The 14,679-nt window shown below is 40.6% G+C and overlaps 1 protein-coding gene across 2 annotated transcripts in view; it reads left to right on the top strand.

Moving 5' to 3' along the window:
- The first annotated feature begins 314 nt into the window (after positions 1–314).
- NETO2 (neuropilin and tolloid like 2) overlaps positions 315–14,679 on the top strand; it is a 63,449-nt gene continuing 49,084 nt past the window's right edge. For both annotated transcript variants that reach the window (XM_021673608.2, XM_021673606.2), the window contains exons 1-2: positions 315–393; positions 11,814–11,870. In XM_021673608.2, coding sequence (XP_021529283.1) covers positions 360–393; positions 11,814–11,870 — 91 coding nt within the window. In that variant the 5' untranslated portion in view covers positions 315–359. The remainder of the gene's footprint in view (positions 394–11,813; positions 11,871–14,679) is intronic.

Here is a 14,679-nt window from a genome sequence, read left to right as displayed (position 1 = left end):
GCGGCGCAGCCGGCACGCGGCGCTCGCGCTCCCTGCTTAAATGAGCCTGGGCGCCCCGCGCCCGCCACTTCAGTGGATCCTGCGCCGAGGCCGCGCTTGTAGCCGACCGCCCGTCCCGCGCCGCGCGCCCGCACTCCTCGGCCCCCGGGCGGTCGATGGGACTAGGCGCCGCGGAGCAGGAGGCGGCGCTCGTCGGGGGGCTCGGGCATGGCGGACCGCAGGACCTGAGCCCTGCCCCGCGGGGAGGCACCTGCTGGCCGGAGATGAGGATGGAGCGGGGCCGCTGCCGCTGCGTCGGGCCGTGAGCTCCGCGCTGCAGCCGCCTCAGCCCCTTGCGAAGCGCCGGGCAGCTCGGGAACATGGCCCTGGAGCGGCTCTGCTCGGTCCTCAAAGGTAAGTGCTGGGGCCGCGGACGGCGCCCCCTACGGGCGAAGGCTGGCGTGCCGCCCTGCCCGGCTGCCGCGTCCCTTCCCTGATCCCCGGACCCGACGCGCCTCTTTGTCTGGCGGGACTCGCGGCGACTCGGGGCGGACCGTGGGGCGCGCGCACTGTCCGGCTTTCCTGGCGCGCCGCCTCCGGCCCCTGCGAGTCCAGCCGACGTTCGCTGGGCGCTAATGGGAAAGGGGATCGGGTCGAGAAGGCGGCTGGAAGGACCCTGGGCCCCGCGGGGCCCTCCGAGCTGCGCCCTCGCGCCGCTTCCGTAGAATTCCGCCTATCGCTTCGCAAAGTTGTGAGATTCCTGTCGTGGAGCGAAGGCCGCTCTTTCTTCAGATGTGATGGCAAAAAGTAATTCCACGCGAACAATAAAAGCCGCGGCCGTGACGTCGTGCAGCGGTTTTCGAACAGCCCCGCGGCGCGCTAACCTCGCTGCTGGGAACGGGGCCTGCCGGGCCGGCCGGGTCCCACCTGCTGCGGCCGCTGAGGCTGCGGCACCACTGCGGGCTCCGGGGGCGGCGCGCGGGCGCCGCGGACCCGGCCCGGCCCGGCTCGGCTCAACCCGCCCGGGGGAGCGCGGCTGCTCGGGCTGAGCCCCGGCGCTCCACGGAACTGTGCTCCTCCAGCTTCCTCGGAGGTCTCAGAATTCCCCGCCGGTGGTGTTCGGTTCTTACTAATTTGTTGTACCGGGAATTAAAACACTTGGCTTCCCAAGAGCGCAGAGCTCTAAAGCACTTTCCAGCCGCTTTGCATTTCCCAGGAGGCGGTAATTTAGAGGAAAATTTATATACATAGATAATTAGGATTGGGATACAAAGTTGCTCCTGAAACTCCGACTGAATACATCGTCTTTTCAATTTCCAGAGGGAGAATAGCACCAACACTCCGTAAAGGACTTCTCTTATACCCCTGCTGATTTATTTAGATTGAAAATTGAATATCTGTATGTTTGTAATGTCATCACATGTTCTTTAAAATATTGAGGGTACAACTGAGGCATTATTAACGTATCACGTACAGCTTAGCACTGCTTCTTCTTATTTGTTGAGTGGCAGATCTTGGTGTTTTTCCTGCTCCATAACAACACTTTTTTCACATTTGTTTTATTAGAAAGTTCCGTGTAATTTTGCTTTTGATTTTAATTGGACACGTTATCTCCTCTCCACATATTCCTAAATTTGTGACTGAGATGTCAGTAATTTAATTTAAAACGTTTACCCCACTGTAAACCGATCTACAGCTTACACTAAGGTAACCCAGGACTTTCTAGCTGACAAATATTTCACAAACCATAAATACTTAGTAATTCCTTTATTATACTACAATTGAAAACAGCTCTGAAATTCATCCTGTGGTTTTCATATCTCTAACTCTTAATTTTTACAGTCATTCCGGGGAAATGAATGTTTTGTTTTACTCTTTCATGATAAACCGTATGCACGGTAGGATTTCTGATCGTTCTGCTTATCTGAATTTTCTGCCGTTGTCGAATTGCGCCTTCACCACGGTAAGGTGGTCAGCATCCTACTGACCGAGCATCTGAGGGCAGCCCCCGGATGACATCGCATAGATCTGTCACACCGCTTTACCTGCAGAACTTGATAAAACTGAGCTGGTTAGGGCAGGGGCTGATAGAGCCTCCTCCAATGGTGAAGGGATTTGCAGCGTTTCTTCGCCTTTGCGGTGGGTGCACACTGCCCTCTCTGGCCAATATGATGAAGCGTTGAGTTGTTGCACCTTTCAGGAAAGGATTCTGGTGATGGCACAGCTACAGTGAAAACAATATAGTGTCTGGCTTTTCTTTTTTCCGTGTTAGTCAACATACACTATTTTTACATGCTGGAGTATTTTTAAAGCTCAAGCTGAATTATTGTTGTTGTTACTGCTGTTGGTGGCGGCTTCCTAGAGAGAAAGCAAGCTATTTTTAAAGTCTTCTATGGTATTAACTTGTAAATGCCAAGAATTGGTCTGGAAAGATTCAAGAAATTGTTAACAGGAGTTGATTCTAATACAGAAATCCAGGGGACGGAAAGACAAGAATGAAGGGAAGACTTTGGTTTCACGGCACACCCATTTGTGTCACTTGATTTTTTTTAAACCAAATGCATGTATAAGCTATATAAAAATATTTTATTTTTAAAAATTGCCTTTTAAAAAGATACTGGCCTTTCCCAGTACTCATACTCATTGTGTGCCCCAAGGCATGAAAAAGTTTTCCTTATTATCTATAAAGTGAATTGCTTCAACATCAAAGAGGTTCTTATCTGAAGCAGCTATTTAACATTTACATAATTGTAGATATTACCAATAAAAGCCTTGTTTGGAATATTATGGTCAGTTTCTACTAAAATAAATCAGCCATAATGAGTGTGAGATTTTAAGTAGAAAGTAATTTTAGTTCTTTAAGATGCCACTGATTATTCTTGTTTTACTTTCAGCCTTTAAGGCAAAAAGATAATCTTACTAGGCTTTTTAAACCTTGTCCTATGTTGCTGAAACTAAATAATTCACTTTTAACTGTTTATGATTACTGTAGCCCTCACAGAATTTGAGTTAACTTTCTATCAAGGTTAACTAAGCATTATAGTCCCATGAAAATATTACATGAAGATGATAAATCTATTTTTTGTTCTTATTCATTCTGCACACTTGTTTCTGGAGAATCTATTCAACTCAGCAATATTTAAAGCTGTATAAACTGTGGTTACGTTTGTGATGTAACAGAGCACAAATACTCCTTGGCACTGTATTTAAAATCTTGTCTGAGACCGTGCAAGTATTAACTCCTGTTTTTCATTCTTAAATCTCACCCAAGAATATAAACTAGTTATACAGAAATAAATGTGGTACTGAAAAACTTGTGCTTTAATACTAAAGCCTTGTTAAAAATTAACTTTTTGACTTTTCCTTCCAGGGTTTGGGAAAAACTGTTTTAACACTGTCAATTCAAAAGTCTTATTAAATAATGGTTTTGTTGTAGTAAATCCTCAGTTGCAATCTGGTTTATCTTTCATTTTGAAAGTAAACTCACTCTTTAGGAAAAATCCTGCATTACAAAAAAAAGTTCATATCAAAGCCACTTTCAGTCCTTTTTAGAAAAGATAGAAAAATGATAGACTATAAATAAAGTTCATATCTGAAATTTTAAAACCATAGGCTACCTCTTGCTCTTAGGGTACCACCCATCCAGCATGATCTCCTATCATTTTTCAACTTAAGCTCCTGCAGAATAATTATTGGTACTTAGAAATACATGTCCCTGAGGCACTGGAAATTCCAATTTTATGGTCTTTGAGTTGGAAAGGAGCATCTTAAGAGGTGATCTCATCCAATGGTTTCCAGACTTCAGAGGAACTCTTGTGAGGAAGCACTTTAAAAAAAAAAAAGGAAAACGGAAAAGAACAGAGTGGGAGCCTTGCCCTCTCAGTCACCTCAAACACCAGGGTGACCCCAAGAACTGACACTTCAACATGTTTGTTACATTGCTTCCAAAATTACAGGGTATACTAATCTGAAAGTTCAATCCTTTCTATGGCATTAAGACATGTTAGTTTAAATATGCCTAGAGTAACATTGGAAATTACAGCACAAGAAGATATCAAGTAGTCTTTCAAATATGACCTGATCATGTTAGAAGGTGATGGTAGTTGCCATGCAGTCAGGAGGACTGATGTGTCATTAAAATAGAGCATACAAAAGTGCCATCTCAGATCAGCTCAACTAAAGAGGAGTTTGTCACCTTCTGCAGGAAAGAGAAAGCACTTCTGCTACAGAGTTACTCTTTCTTACTAAAGTGATTGACAGTGTGGTTAGCATATGTAGGCTGGAGTGATCCCAAAGTTCACCATCCATCTTTGTTCTTAACTAGTAAAGTATGATTGAATTTGATTAAATTTGGGTACCTTTTTTGTTCTTTGGAACATAGTTTATCAAAAACAAGTGACTGCCATGTCAAATAGTATGTGGACTCTAATTGAACTCCATTCTGCTGTCATTATAAGAAATTACTAATGAACAGGGAGACCAGGTAGGTGGTTCTAGCATCTTGTGTTAGATTTTAAAAGCCTTATGTTTACCACTTAGTTGCTTAACACAGGAATATGTAGAGACATCTTTAATTACTAACAAAGGTATATTGAGCTCGCTTGAGAAAAGTAACAGTGGTGGCAGGGTATCTCAGGAGGGTGGAGGTGATCTCAGTTCTTTTCCCGTCCCCTGATTTGTGCTCACATTAAAAAAAGTGAGGTCACATGTGTGGCTACTGTTTGTTCGATCAAGATGTGTGTTTGTCAGTTACTGTGCTATGTGTTGCAGTTACAAAGAAGAGACACTGGAGTCATGCTCAGTCACCCCCATGTGTTCGTTGTGTCTGTATTGAGTACTGTTGAGGTCAGGCAGTCTTTTAGGCCCTGGAGATGCATCAGTGGTTCAGACAGACAAGGCCCTTCTTTCTAGTAAGAAGAGACAGACAATAAACAAGCCCCAAAATGCCAGGTAATACAGTAATGAAAATAAAGCAAGATGAAGGAGAAAATGTAGTGCTTATTTAGAAATCAGGGAAACCTCACAAGACCTGAAAGACAGGAAGGAACTAGCCAAAGAGATTCTAGGCAGAAAGCACAGCTGGTCCCTGAGGCAAGCATTAGCTTAATGTGTTTTAAGTGATGGGAAGAAAGCCTGTGTTCTGGTAGAGAGCACTCGGAAGGCCAGAGAGATACACAGGCTCCAGGTCACATAGGACCTCTGAAGTCAGAGTAAGGGGCATGGATTTGTTCTAAATGTAATGGGACTTTACTGGAAGATTTTAAACAAGGCTGTGATGTGATCTGATTTGTATTTTGAAAAGATCACTGGCTGCTGTGTACACAATACACTATAGGGACTGTGGCAGAAACTTCCAGTTTTCTGCAAATATCCGTTTAGCTGTTTGTCAGTAATTCTGTGAATTTTAGCTGAGCACACAGTTGCCCAAAATGAAGTATTTCCAGTTTCCTGTTGGTTTAGGTGACCATGTGACTAAGTTAGGTATGAGTAGAAAATGATGTGTGCATCTTTGGGGAATTGTTTTTGTTGTTTAAACTTTTTTCTTTTTTTTGTTTTTTTGAGACAGAGTCTTACTCTGTCGCCATGCTGGAGTGCTGTGGTGCAATCTTGGCTCATTGCAAGCTCCAATTCTCTGGTTCAAGGAATTCTCCTACCTCAGCCTCCCTAGTAGCTGGGATTACAGGCATGTGCCACCACGCCCAGCTAATTGTTCTTTTTTTTTATTAGAGATGAGGTTTCACCATGTTGGCCAGATGGTCTCGATCTCTTGACCTTGTGACTCGCCTGTCTCAGCCTCCCAAAGTTCTGGGATTATAGGCGTGAGCCACCACTCCTGGCCCTAAATATTTTAGTTTGAGATCATTGTAGATCCCGGGCAAGTGTTTTTAAAGAGAGGGAGAATGCTCTTTATCAAATCATCATTCTTGCTGACTAGAATGCAGATGTGGGAGCTGTAATGAAGATAGAGTAGCTGGCACTTCAGCCTCATACTGGACCATAGGGTGACCTTGGAAATGAGCCTCTCATAGCTGGGTAATGAGACAGAAGGAGCCCAAGTCCTGGTATTGACAAACCCTTCATTCTGGCACTTGACTCCCTATCTCCAGTTTGTTCACATGACAGAGCAATGTATTTCTGTCTTAAACTGTTAGTTTAGGTATTTCTGTTGCTCATGCCAAACCTAATATTAACATAGAAGTGTACAAAAATCAGTAAAGAACAACAACAAATAATAAAAACAGATGGAGAGCTGTTGAATGATCCGTAGCGAAATGTCTGAATGCTGTCAAGTGAAATTAGTTGGAAAAGGGTTCCTGGAGAAAGCAAGTTTTAGACAGTGTAGTTTCATGGAAGCAAAGAGGTCTGAGGTCGCTGGCAAGTGCAGATGTTCAGAAAGAATGAGAAGTATTTGTTGGGAGCCTTATAAGAATAGATAGTAGAGCATTCACCTCAAGTTCAACGTTTTCAAAACTGACTCAACTCCTTTTTGCCCACCCCTGCCCTGCTCAATCCCTATTGGTCCAAACATGTCCACCAAAGGAGGAAAAAGGCCAGTTCTGGCTGTTGCTTTCAGTAACCCACCCTGCTCCTGTTGCAGTGGTTCTCATAGCGTGGTCCCAGCTCCAGCAGCTTCCGCATCACTAGAGAATTCGTTAAAAGGCAGATTCTCAAGCCCTTTCTCAGACCCACTGGATCACAGTCTCTGAAAGTACCCCTCTCTGTAATTTAATAAACCCAAGGTGATTATGGTGCGTATTAAAGTTTGAGAACCACAGTCCCAGTGATTCAGTTCTCACAGCTGGAAGTAGAAATATTGGTGGGATTTGCACATTTTTGAGCCTTAATGTATACTACCAGATTAATCTCCAAAAAGTTGTGCCAGTTTCCAGTCCGATGGCATTCTATGAGTGTGTCAGTTTCCTATAGGCTGACCAACACTAGAATCTGCACATATGTATGTAAGTATGTTTGTAAGGCTGAATTTTGGGTTTTGGCACATTTTTATGATGGCCTAATCTTTTTCCCCCCAGTTATTAGTAGTTTTTATTTATCTTTCTGTCATTAGTAAATGAAGGTGCTCTTCACCCCAACGTATATACATAATTCACATTTTTTTCCCAATCTAGTATTTATTTTTTTGTTTTTGACTAGAAGAAGAAATCTATTTTTTTCAAAGTATTAATATATTATCCCAGAACCATTTATTAAATTTATTCTTTCACCAAGGATTTCAACTACCATGTATATAAATTATTGGGGCTGGATGTGGTCACGCCTGTAATCCCAGCACTTTGGGAGGCTGAGGCAGGCAGATCACTTGAGGCCAGGAGTTTGAGGCCAGCCTGGCCAACACAGTGCAACTCCATCTCTACTAAAATAGAAAAAATAAGCTGGCCATGGTGGCACATGCCTGTAGTCCCAGCTACTCAGGAGACTGAGGCACGAGAATTGTTGAACCCAGAGGCGGAGGTTAAGTGAGCCAAAATCACACTACTGTACTCCAGCCTGGGCAACAGAGTGAGACTCTGTCTCAATCAATCAGTAAAAATTAGTTCTTGGATATGTATGTCTATTTCTGAGCATTTAATTGTTTTTCATTTTTTTATCTATAAGGTCCTGGAGAATAAGGACCATGTGTGTTTGGTTCATTGCCCCCAGGAGGTGACTCACTACCTGTTAGACAGTGGGTTGCTGCATGTTTAACAGCTCATCTGTTTCTTCCTGTGTTATTGCTACATTTTTTAATTACTGTAGCTTTACAATAAGTATATCATATATTTTTTTATGTATTTTATGTTATTTCTAAATTTTCTTTGGCTAATATTCAAGATGAGCATCAAAAACATTTTGTTAAGTCCAAAAACAGGACTCACTAAGAGTTTAATTAAAATATTAAATGCATGGCCTATTGGAAAGACTCATTATCTTTGCAGCATTATTTTACTAAGACACATGTTACTGCTTCATTTTATTCAGTATATTTATTGTTTATTTATTTTAGTTTTACTTTCTTAATAGGTGTAATAATTTTTCAAGTAATTCTCTTGAAGTTTCTAGGTTTTCAGTAGCATTATCTATAAATAATAATTTTGTCTTCTTTCCAGCATTTATTGCATTAGCTAGAATTGCCACTGTTAAGTAACAGTGAAAAGAATAAATGTGACTTTGATTTTTTTTTTTTTTTTTTTTACAGTGGAAAATAGGCCTTTAAAATGGAAAGCCTGGGAACAGGATTCTCTGCTTAGAGCTAAAATGACAGTGATTCATGGTAAAAAAAAAAAAAAAAAAAAAAAAAAAGAGGAGGAATAAAGGGAGTGGCTTTGAGGATTGTTTAACAGCCTGAATAGCACCTATCTTTATCATTTGAGTGACTTCATTTTAGGTCAGATCTGTACACGGGTTATTATAAGACTAAATTCAACTCTAGAACCAGGAGTAACGTCATAAATGGTGGGCACTACCTTTCTCAAGCATCAAATCACAAGTAGTTCTCTGTACAATCAAATTGCATGGTTATAGAGTTTAGAATTTTTATTTTTGTGTAGATTTCTGCCTTATAGAATTAGTGCCTTCCTATTTACATTATCTTTGAATTCAAAGTATGAGTTATTCCTGGATTTCAGAAATTATTGATCCTTTTAGTAAGAGGGAACAGTGACACCTAGACTGGGAATACAGACAGAACAAAGAACCACAGAACTGCTTCATGTGCTAAATAATTGCAGGGTTTAGCATTAATGGAATTTGTTTTAATATCTCAGCCTGATTATAACTCAAGCAGTGTACAAAGATCTTGTTACACAATTCGGGAAACTGTGTTTATAATGATACAGAATTTAGAATGGATTAATAGTCACAACTGTATTACCAAAAACTGTATCAGTAAATCTTTCTATTCCTAATTGCTGTGCAGATTCACACTGTTCTTTATACGTCATTTTTATATTTAGTGGCACAGCTCATTTGGTCGATTGAGTTGTGAATAGCTAGTAATTACTTGAGAAAAAAAGAAAACTGTGCACAGCCCTCTAAATAAAGTTGAAAAGAGTATAATAGGCTATTTGGCGTTGCAACTTTATTTTCAGTATGAGCTACCTTACTTGTGTATTCTATGCAGATTTCATAAAGCAATTATTTTACACAGGCACATTTTTATTGGTCATTGTATATCATAATTGTGCTGGCACAGTTCATCCCTTTGCCATAGTTGTACTGTTGCTGTCTTGGTTTCAGTCTGTTGGCTTCTTAGGTTCCCTGTCTGCTGGCTTTTTGTGGTTACTTGCTTATAAATGGATTTGTAAATGTCAGAACTAGTAAATGGTTACATCTATGATTAAGGAGGAACAGTATACTGAGCACAAAATATTGACCAATTGTGCATGATTTGAATGACATGCCTGGGAGATAGTGTCTTCTAGTGAGATAAATTGATTAAAATGGTTGGGTTATTTGCTGAATTACCAAATATGTACTATTATCTGAACTTTTGTTTTAGATCATAAATCTATTTTAAAAAAAAAGTTTCAAAACTCCATTCTTCTAATCAGATCCAGTGTAAAGATGTGAAGAGTTAAAGATCTCAGCATAACACGAGATCTTCAACACTACTATCAACCAAAGAAAGCAAAGGGGGAAATTAATGTTATTGAGAAAAGACAGAGGAGACACAGAGGTCAGCAAGGATGCCAGAAACCAAAGATGAAGATGTCAAATAATTAGATTTTAAGATGTGAACTGAATAGCAAGAACTACCTCTTAGCACTTCTATATTGGTGACTTTGGTGGTAGACACCCAGAACGTGCTATTGAGTGAACAGTGGTGACTGTCTACCAGCCACTTGCACTAGCAGACTCCAGTGCCTCATCTCCCTCACCCCTCATGTCCTGTAAGTTGCACTTGACTCTAAATCTGAACCATGTCATTAATCCCTCCTCCTTTCCCTTTCCACTGCCACTGCTCTGCTTCAAAGATGATAATGCAAACATGATCACCTTTGCTTCCTAATGATCTTCTGTCTTCTCATTAAAAGTGTAGACACCACACAACCATTAGGATTATCGGTCTAAAACACAGAAGTGATAATGTCATACACTTGTTTAAAAACTACGCTTCTTATTATATAGTTAGAAGTCCAAACTTTTTAGCATGCCATTCAAAACTTGTTAAATCGGATCTCACCCAACTTTTCTCTAACCTACTATACCACTGTAGCCTTCCACATGCTGACCACACCGTATTACTCAGAGTTCCCTAAAACCTGCTGTAAGTTAGAGCTCATGCCTTCATGTTTTTATATTATTTTTATTTTGTTTTTTTGAGGCATGGTCTCTTTCACCCAGGTGGTAGTGCAGTGGCACAATCATGGCTCACTGCAGCCTCTAACTCCTGGTCACAAGTGATCCTCCTGCCTCAGCCTCCCAAGTGGCTGGGACTATAGGCATGTGCCACTATGCCTGGCTAATTTTTTTTCACAGAGACAGGGCCTCACTATTTTGTTCAGGCTGGTCTGGAACTTCTGGGCTCAAGCCATCCTCTTGCCTCAGCTTCCCAAGGTGTTGGGATTTACAGGCATGAGTCACCATCACTGGCCTTCCATGTTCTTATTTAAAATATTTCTTTCTCCTTCTCCTGGGCTCAAGTCCTATAAGGTCCAACCAGATTATGCCTTCTTTTTTAGGAGTTTTCCTCTTTCTGTTTCCTTTAACCCCCAGCAGAATGGACCTTCTGTTTCCATTATGCCTTCTGCATATCTCCTATTAAACTCCATTTCACCTTGTATTGTAGATTCAGCAATACATTGATTCCTTGTCGATGCTGGTTTGTCCTAATATCCATCATTTATTTAGCAGAATGCCTGTCAGGTAAAAGTACTATGCACATCATCTCATTTAATCTTCACAGCCACCAATGAGGTTGGCCTATTTATATATCATCCCCATATTAAAAATAAGTAAACTGAGCTGAAAAGGCCTCACAGCTGGTACAAGGCAAAACTTGAACCCTAACCTAGATTCATGTAACTCCTTAAGTCCACACTCTTAACCACTTTGCTCTTTTTCTGTCTCCACACCTGTGCATCCTTAGTGCCTGCTTTTCAGTGGATACTCTGTAAGTGCCTATTCACTGAATGAATAACTCCAGTTCACGCAGTAATTCATGACATGCTGGCAGTATGGTTTCCATTGGAAGGGAGAGTGCACCATCCATAAAAATGTTTAAGTCTTCAAACCACATACACAAAACAATTCAATATGTTGTTGATTGGGTCTCAGAAATATTCAACATGGGAAAAGGCTTTAGTGTCTAAATATGGCTAGCCTTTGTAACACAGAGCACAGCATAGTATTGCACAACCATAAGACAGTTTGAATTGATTTCTAGGAGACTGCTGCCCCCTTACCTCTGTCTTGGTTATGAATGTTCTCAGAAAGCAGATAATCTAATTGAACTTCACTGCCATAGCACATTGCAGAGCCAGCTATACTACATGTAAACTCTGAGATGGACTAAAGTAAATAGAGGAATAGTTAGGATGAGCAAGATCTGTTGCAAAAAAAAAAGGGTTTTTTTTAAATAAACTATTAAGTTGAAAAGTGTTTTAAATGCCACGTGTATAAATGAGTACAAAACCACTTGTCTTTTCCTGGGTTATCTTAAGGGTTAGGTTGCAAATCAGAGCATAACATTTAATGCTTAAAGATCTTGCAAGTGAATTTTAGTAATAAATAGTGATTTTAGTTAATCTTTTTTTTTGTCATCCGATTTTCTTTATTGACTTAGTAAAATGTAGTATGGATTTAATTGTAACTTTTCTTCTCTGTTATTTCTTTAGTGTTGTTAATAACAGTACTGGTAGTGGAAGGGATTGCTGTGGCCCAAAAAACCCAAGGTAAAGTACTGACATTGGTGACTTACTGCATGTTTAAGACAATGGACGGGCTTATTTGAAAGGATTGCAACTTTGAGTACTATTTCCATAATCCCTTTGGGGTGTTCCAGTGACCTAAGGCTTTCTGTCAACCCTACAGCCTCAATTTAACTGGGTTCAGCTGCAGTTAACTAGAGTAAATTGTCAGCATAAAGTCTTGCTCTGATAAATTTTAAAAATTGACATCACTAGTAGCTCCTAGCATACTGTGGATTATATCCAAAAATTAAATGAGATTTACATTTTATCACTAAGCAAAGATAAAAGTCCCTTTTTCTAATTTAAACAAATGAAACAGTTTAATTAATGTTTTATTCAAAGCTTGGTCCTGTTATTTTGTCTTGATTTATGATAGATGATAAGCTAGTGTGATTTTTTGGAACCAGATTTTTATGTCTAAATTTAGTACATTTTCAGTGTAACCTTGTTTGTTTTTTATTTTCATCTAAGTAATATATACATATGATAAAAATCAAAGCATTCCTAAAAGTTAATTAGGAAAAATCAGTTCCCCTTCTTGCCCTATTTAACTTCCTGCTCCATGGAAATAATCACTCTTAGCTGATTCTTTTCGTATTTCTCTTCCTTTCTCTGAATAACATGCTATATTTCTACTTCTTGGTTATTTCCGTTTTAGACAGTAGATACTGATTTTTCACTGTGGAAGATGAGAATTTAGCTCTTTCACACACCTGTTGTCCACCCTATCCATATATGAGTGTTGTTGTACCTTTCATTTGTACCACCCTTCTCAGTACAGTTCTGTCATAATTCTGGTTAACTCAATATTCAGGATTTACATTAAGTTACTCATTCAGTTGAGTTTTGCCTTTCCGTTTTAATTTTTAAATTCCCTTTCCTCAATTTTCTCTCTTCTGTCTTTTCAGGATTCCTATTATTTTACTTGGTTACGGCCCTCTTGGTTTTTGTTTCTAGCTCTTCTTTTTTTTTTTTTTTTTTTTTTGTTGTTGTTGTTGTTGTTGAGACGGAGTTTCGCTCTTGTTACCCAGGCTGGAGTGCAATGGCGCGATCTCGGCTCACCGCAACCTCCGCCTCCTGGGTTCAGGCAATTCTCCTGCCTCAGCCTCCTGAGTAGCTGGGATTACAGGCACGCGCCACCGTGCCCAGCTAATTTTTTTTTTATTTTTAGTAGAGATGGGGTTTCACCATATTGACCAGGATGGTCTCGATTTCTTGACCTCGTGATCCACCCGCCTCGGCCTCCCAAAGTGCTGGGATTACAGGCGTGAGCCACCGCGCCCGGCTGTTTCTAGCTCTTCTATTTTCCGTCTCTCTCTTTGCTCCACATTCTCTGAGACTTCTTCAACTTTACCTCTAAACCTGGAATTAGAACACTTCTTCTGTAAAGGATCAGATCATAAGTATTTAAGGTGCTGTAAGCCTTACAGTCTCTGGAGCAACTCCTCTAACTCCTTGACTCTTCTGTCCAGGAACAAAAGCATACAAATGATGGGCATGGGTATATTCCAGTAATGCTTTATTTACAGCAGGCTCCAGGTCATGTCTGACTCAGGATCATAGTTTGCTAATTTTTTCATTTCTTCTGTTTTTAGAAGCTTTTTTTGGTTCTGTTTTCTGGGTATAATTTCTGTTTGTAGACTATCTTTGTTCTTGTCTTATGGATTTACTTGCTTTTCTTTCTCAGGATATTAAATGATTGTTTTGTGGTAGTGGTGGTTTTTAAATATTTTTCTTATGTAGTCTTTATCTCCTCAGAGTTGCTTTTCTCCTGTTTTTTATATTAGAGGCTTTCCTCCAATGTCTGGTCATCCTTGAAGGCTCATATTTTAAGAGGGGTATTAAAAACTGATTGTTAACTGTCTGCAGGTGTGGGCAAGGATTGGTCACTGGCCCTCACTGTTGACACACCTGACATTGGGGAACTCCTTCCTTTGTCTGCATCAGGTCTTTCCTAGGGCTGTTTAGATTCCCAGAAAAGAATCTTCTCTTTTCCTGCTTAAAGGCTCAATATCTGACCAGGAGGCCTTTGTAGGGGTTCAGCAGGAAAGGAAGGCTGGGACATGTGCTAACATTCACTCGTCTCCCTGTTTTTCTTCTCAGCTGTGCCTTTGTCCCCTAGTCCCTGTTGTTTTACCTTCTCCAAAGAAATCACCTCTAGTGTTCTGATGTGGTTGAAGAGCAGCAGCTAAGCTAGATTTGTGGAGTAGGAAAGGGTACTGAAAACCCAGCTCATTCTAAACAGACTTTTAACTAGCCTACACGCCACCCCCACCCACTTCCTGGTACCTCCAGTTGTTACCGCTATATCTACCTCTCTGTACTTAAGCGTTTATACCCTTTTAAAAATCCTTTTATTGTTGTTTAAGTGGAGTTTGAGGAGGGAGCAGAGCTAAATGCATCTGTTTAGTCTACAATCTTCAACTAAAATCCCTCTGTAACCTTGGAATCTTCTTTCACTGTTGTATAAAACTAAGTATGAGGGCCCCATATCAGAGATCAAATCTTGGGATGCCTTTATTTTTATTTTTAGGTTAGAACTGAATTGTATTGCATCTTACTGACTTAGCAGATTCCCCTATATGGTTTTGCACTTTGTTATGTGCATATAAGCCCTTTATTTCCCTTTCCTCTTACATGGCAAACTTGTCCTCTCCCAGCAAGTTTTTCCTCCCTCTCTTTCACTTCTGTACTCCATTTGTTATGCTAAATTTGACAGTGGTTCTTAGAAAATTTTATATATGTAGCATAGAGTGAGCAATTGTTTGGAAAGTGGTAGGGGAAAGAGAAG

The sequence above is a fragment of the Aotus nancymaae genome, unplaced genomic scaffold (assembly GCF_030222135.1).
Source record: "Aotus nancymaae isolate 86718 unplaced genomic scaffold, 86718_ANA_hifiasm-v0.15.2.pri h1tg000030l, whole genome shotgun sequence".
In the NCBI taxonomy this organism is placed as follows: domain Eukaryota; kingdom Metazoa; phylum Chordata; class Mammalia; order Primates; family Aotidae; genus Aotus; species Aotus nancymaae.
The sequence above is the reverse complement of the archived record's forward strand: the minus strand, read 5'-3'. Positions and strand labels throughout refer to the sequence as shown.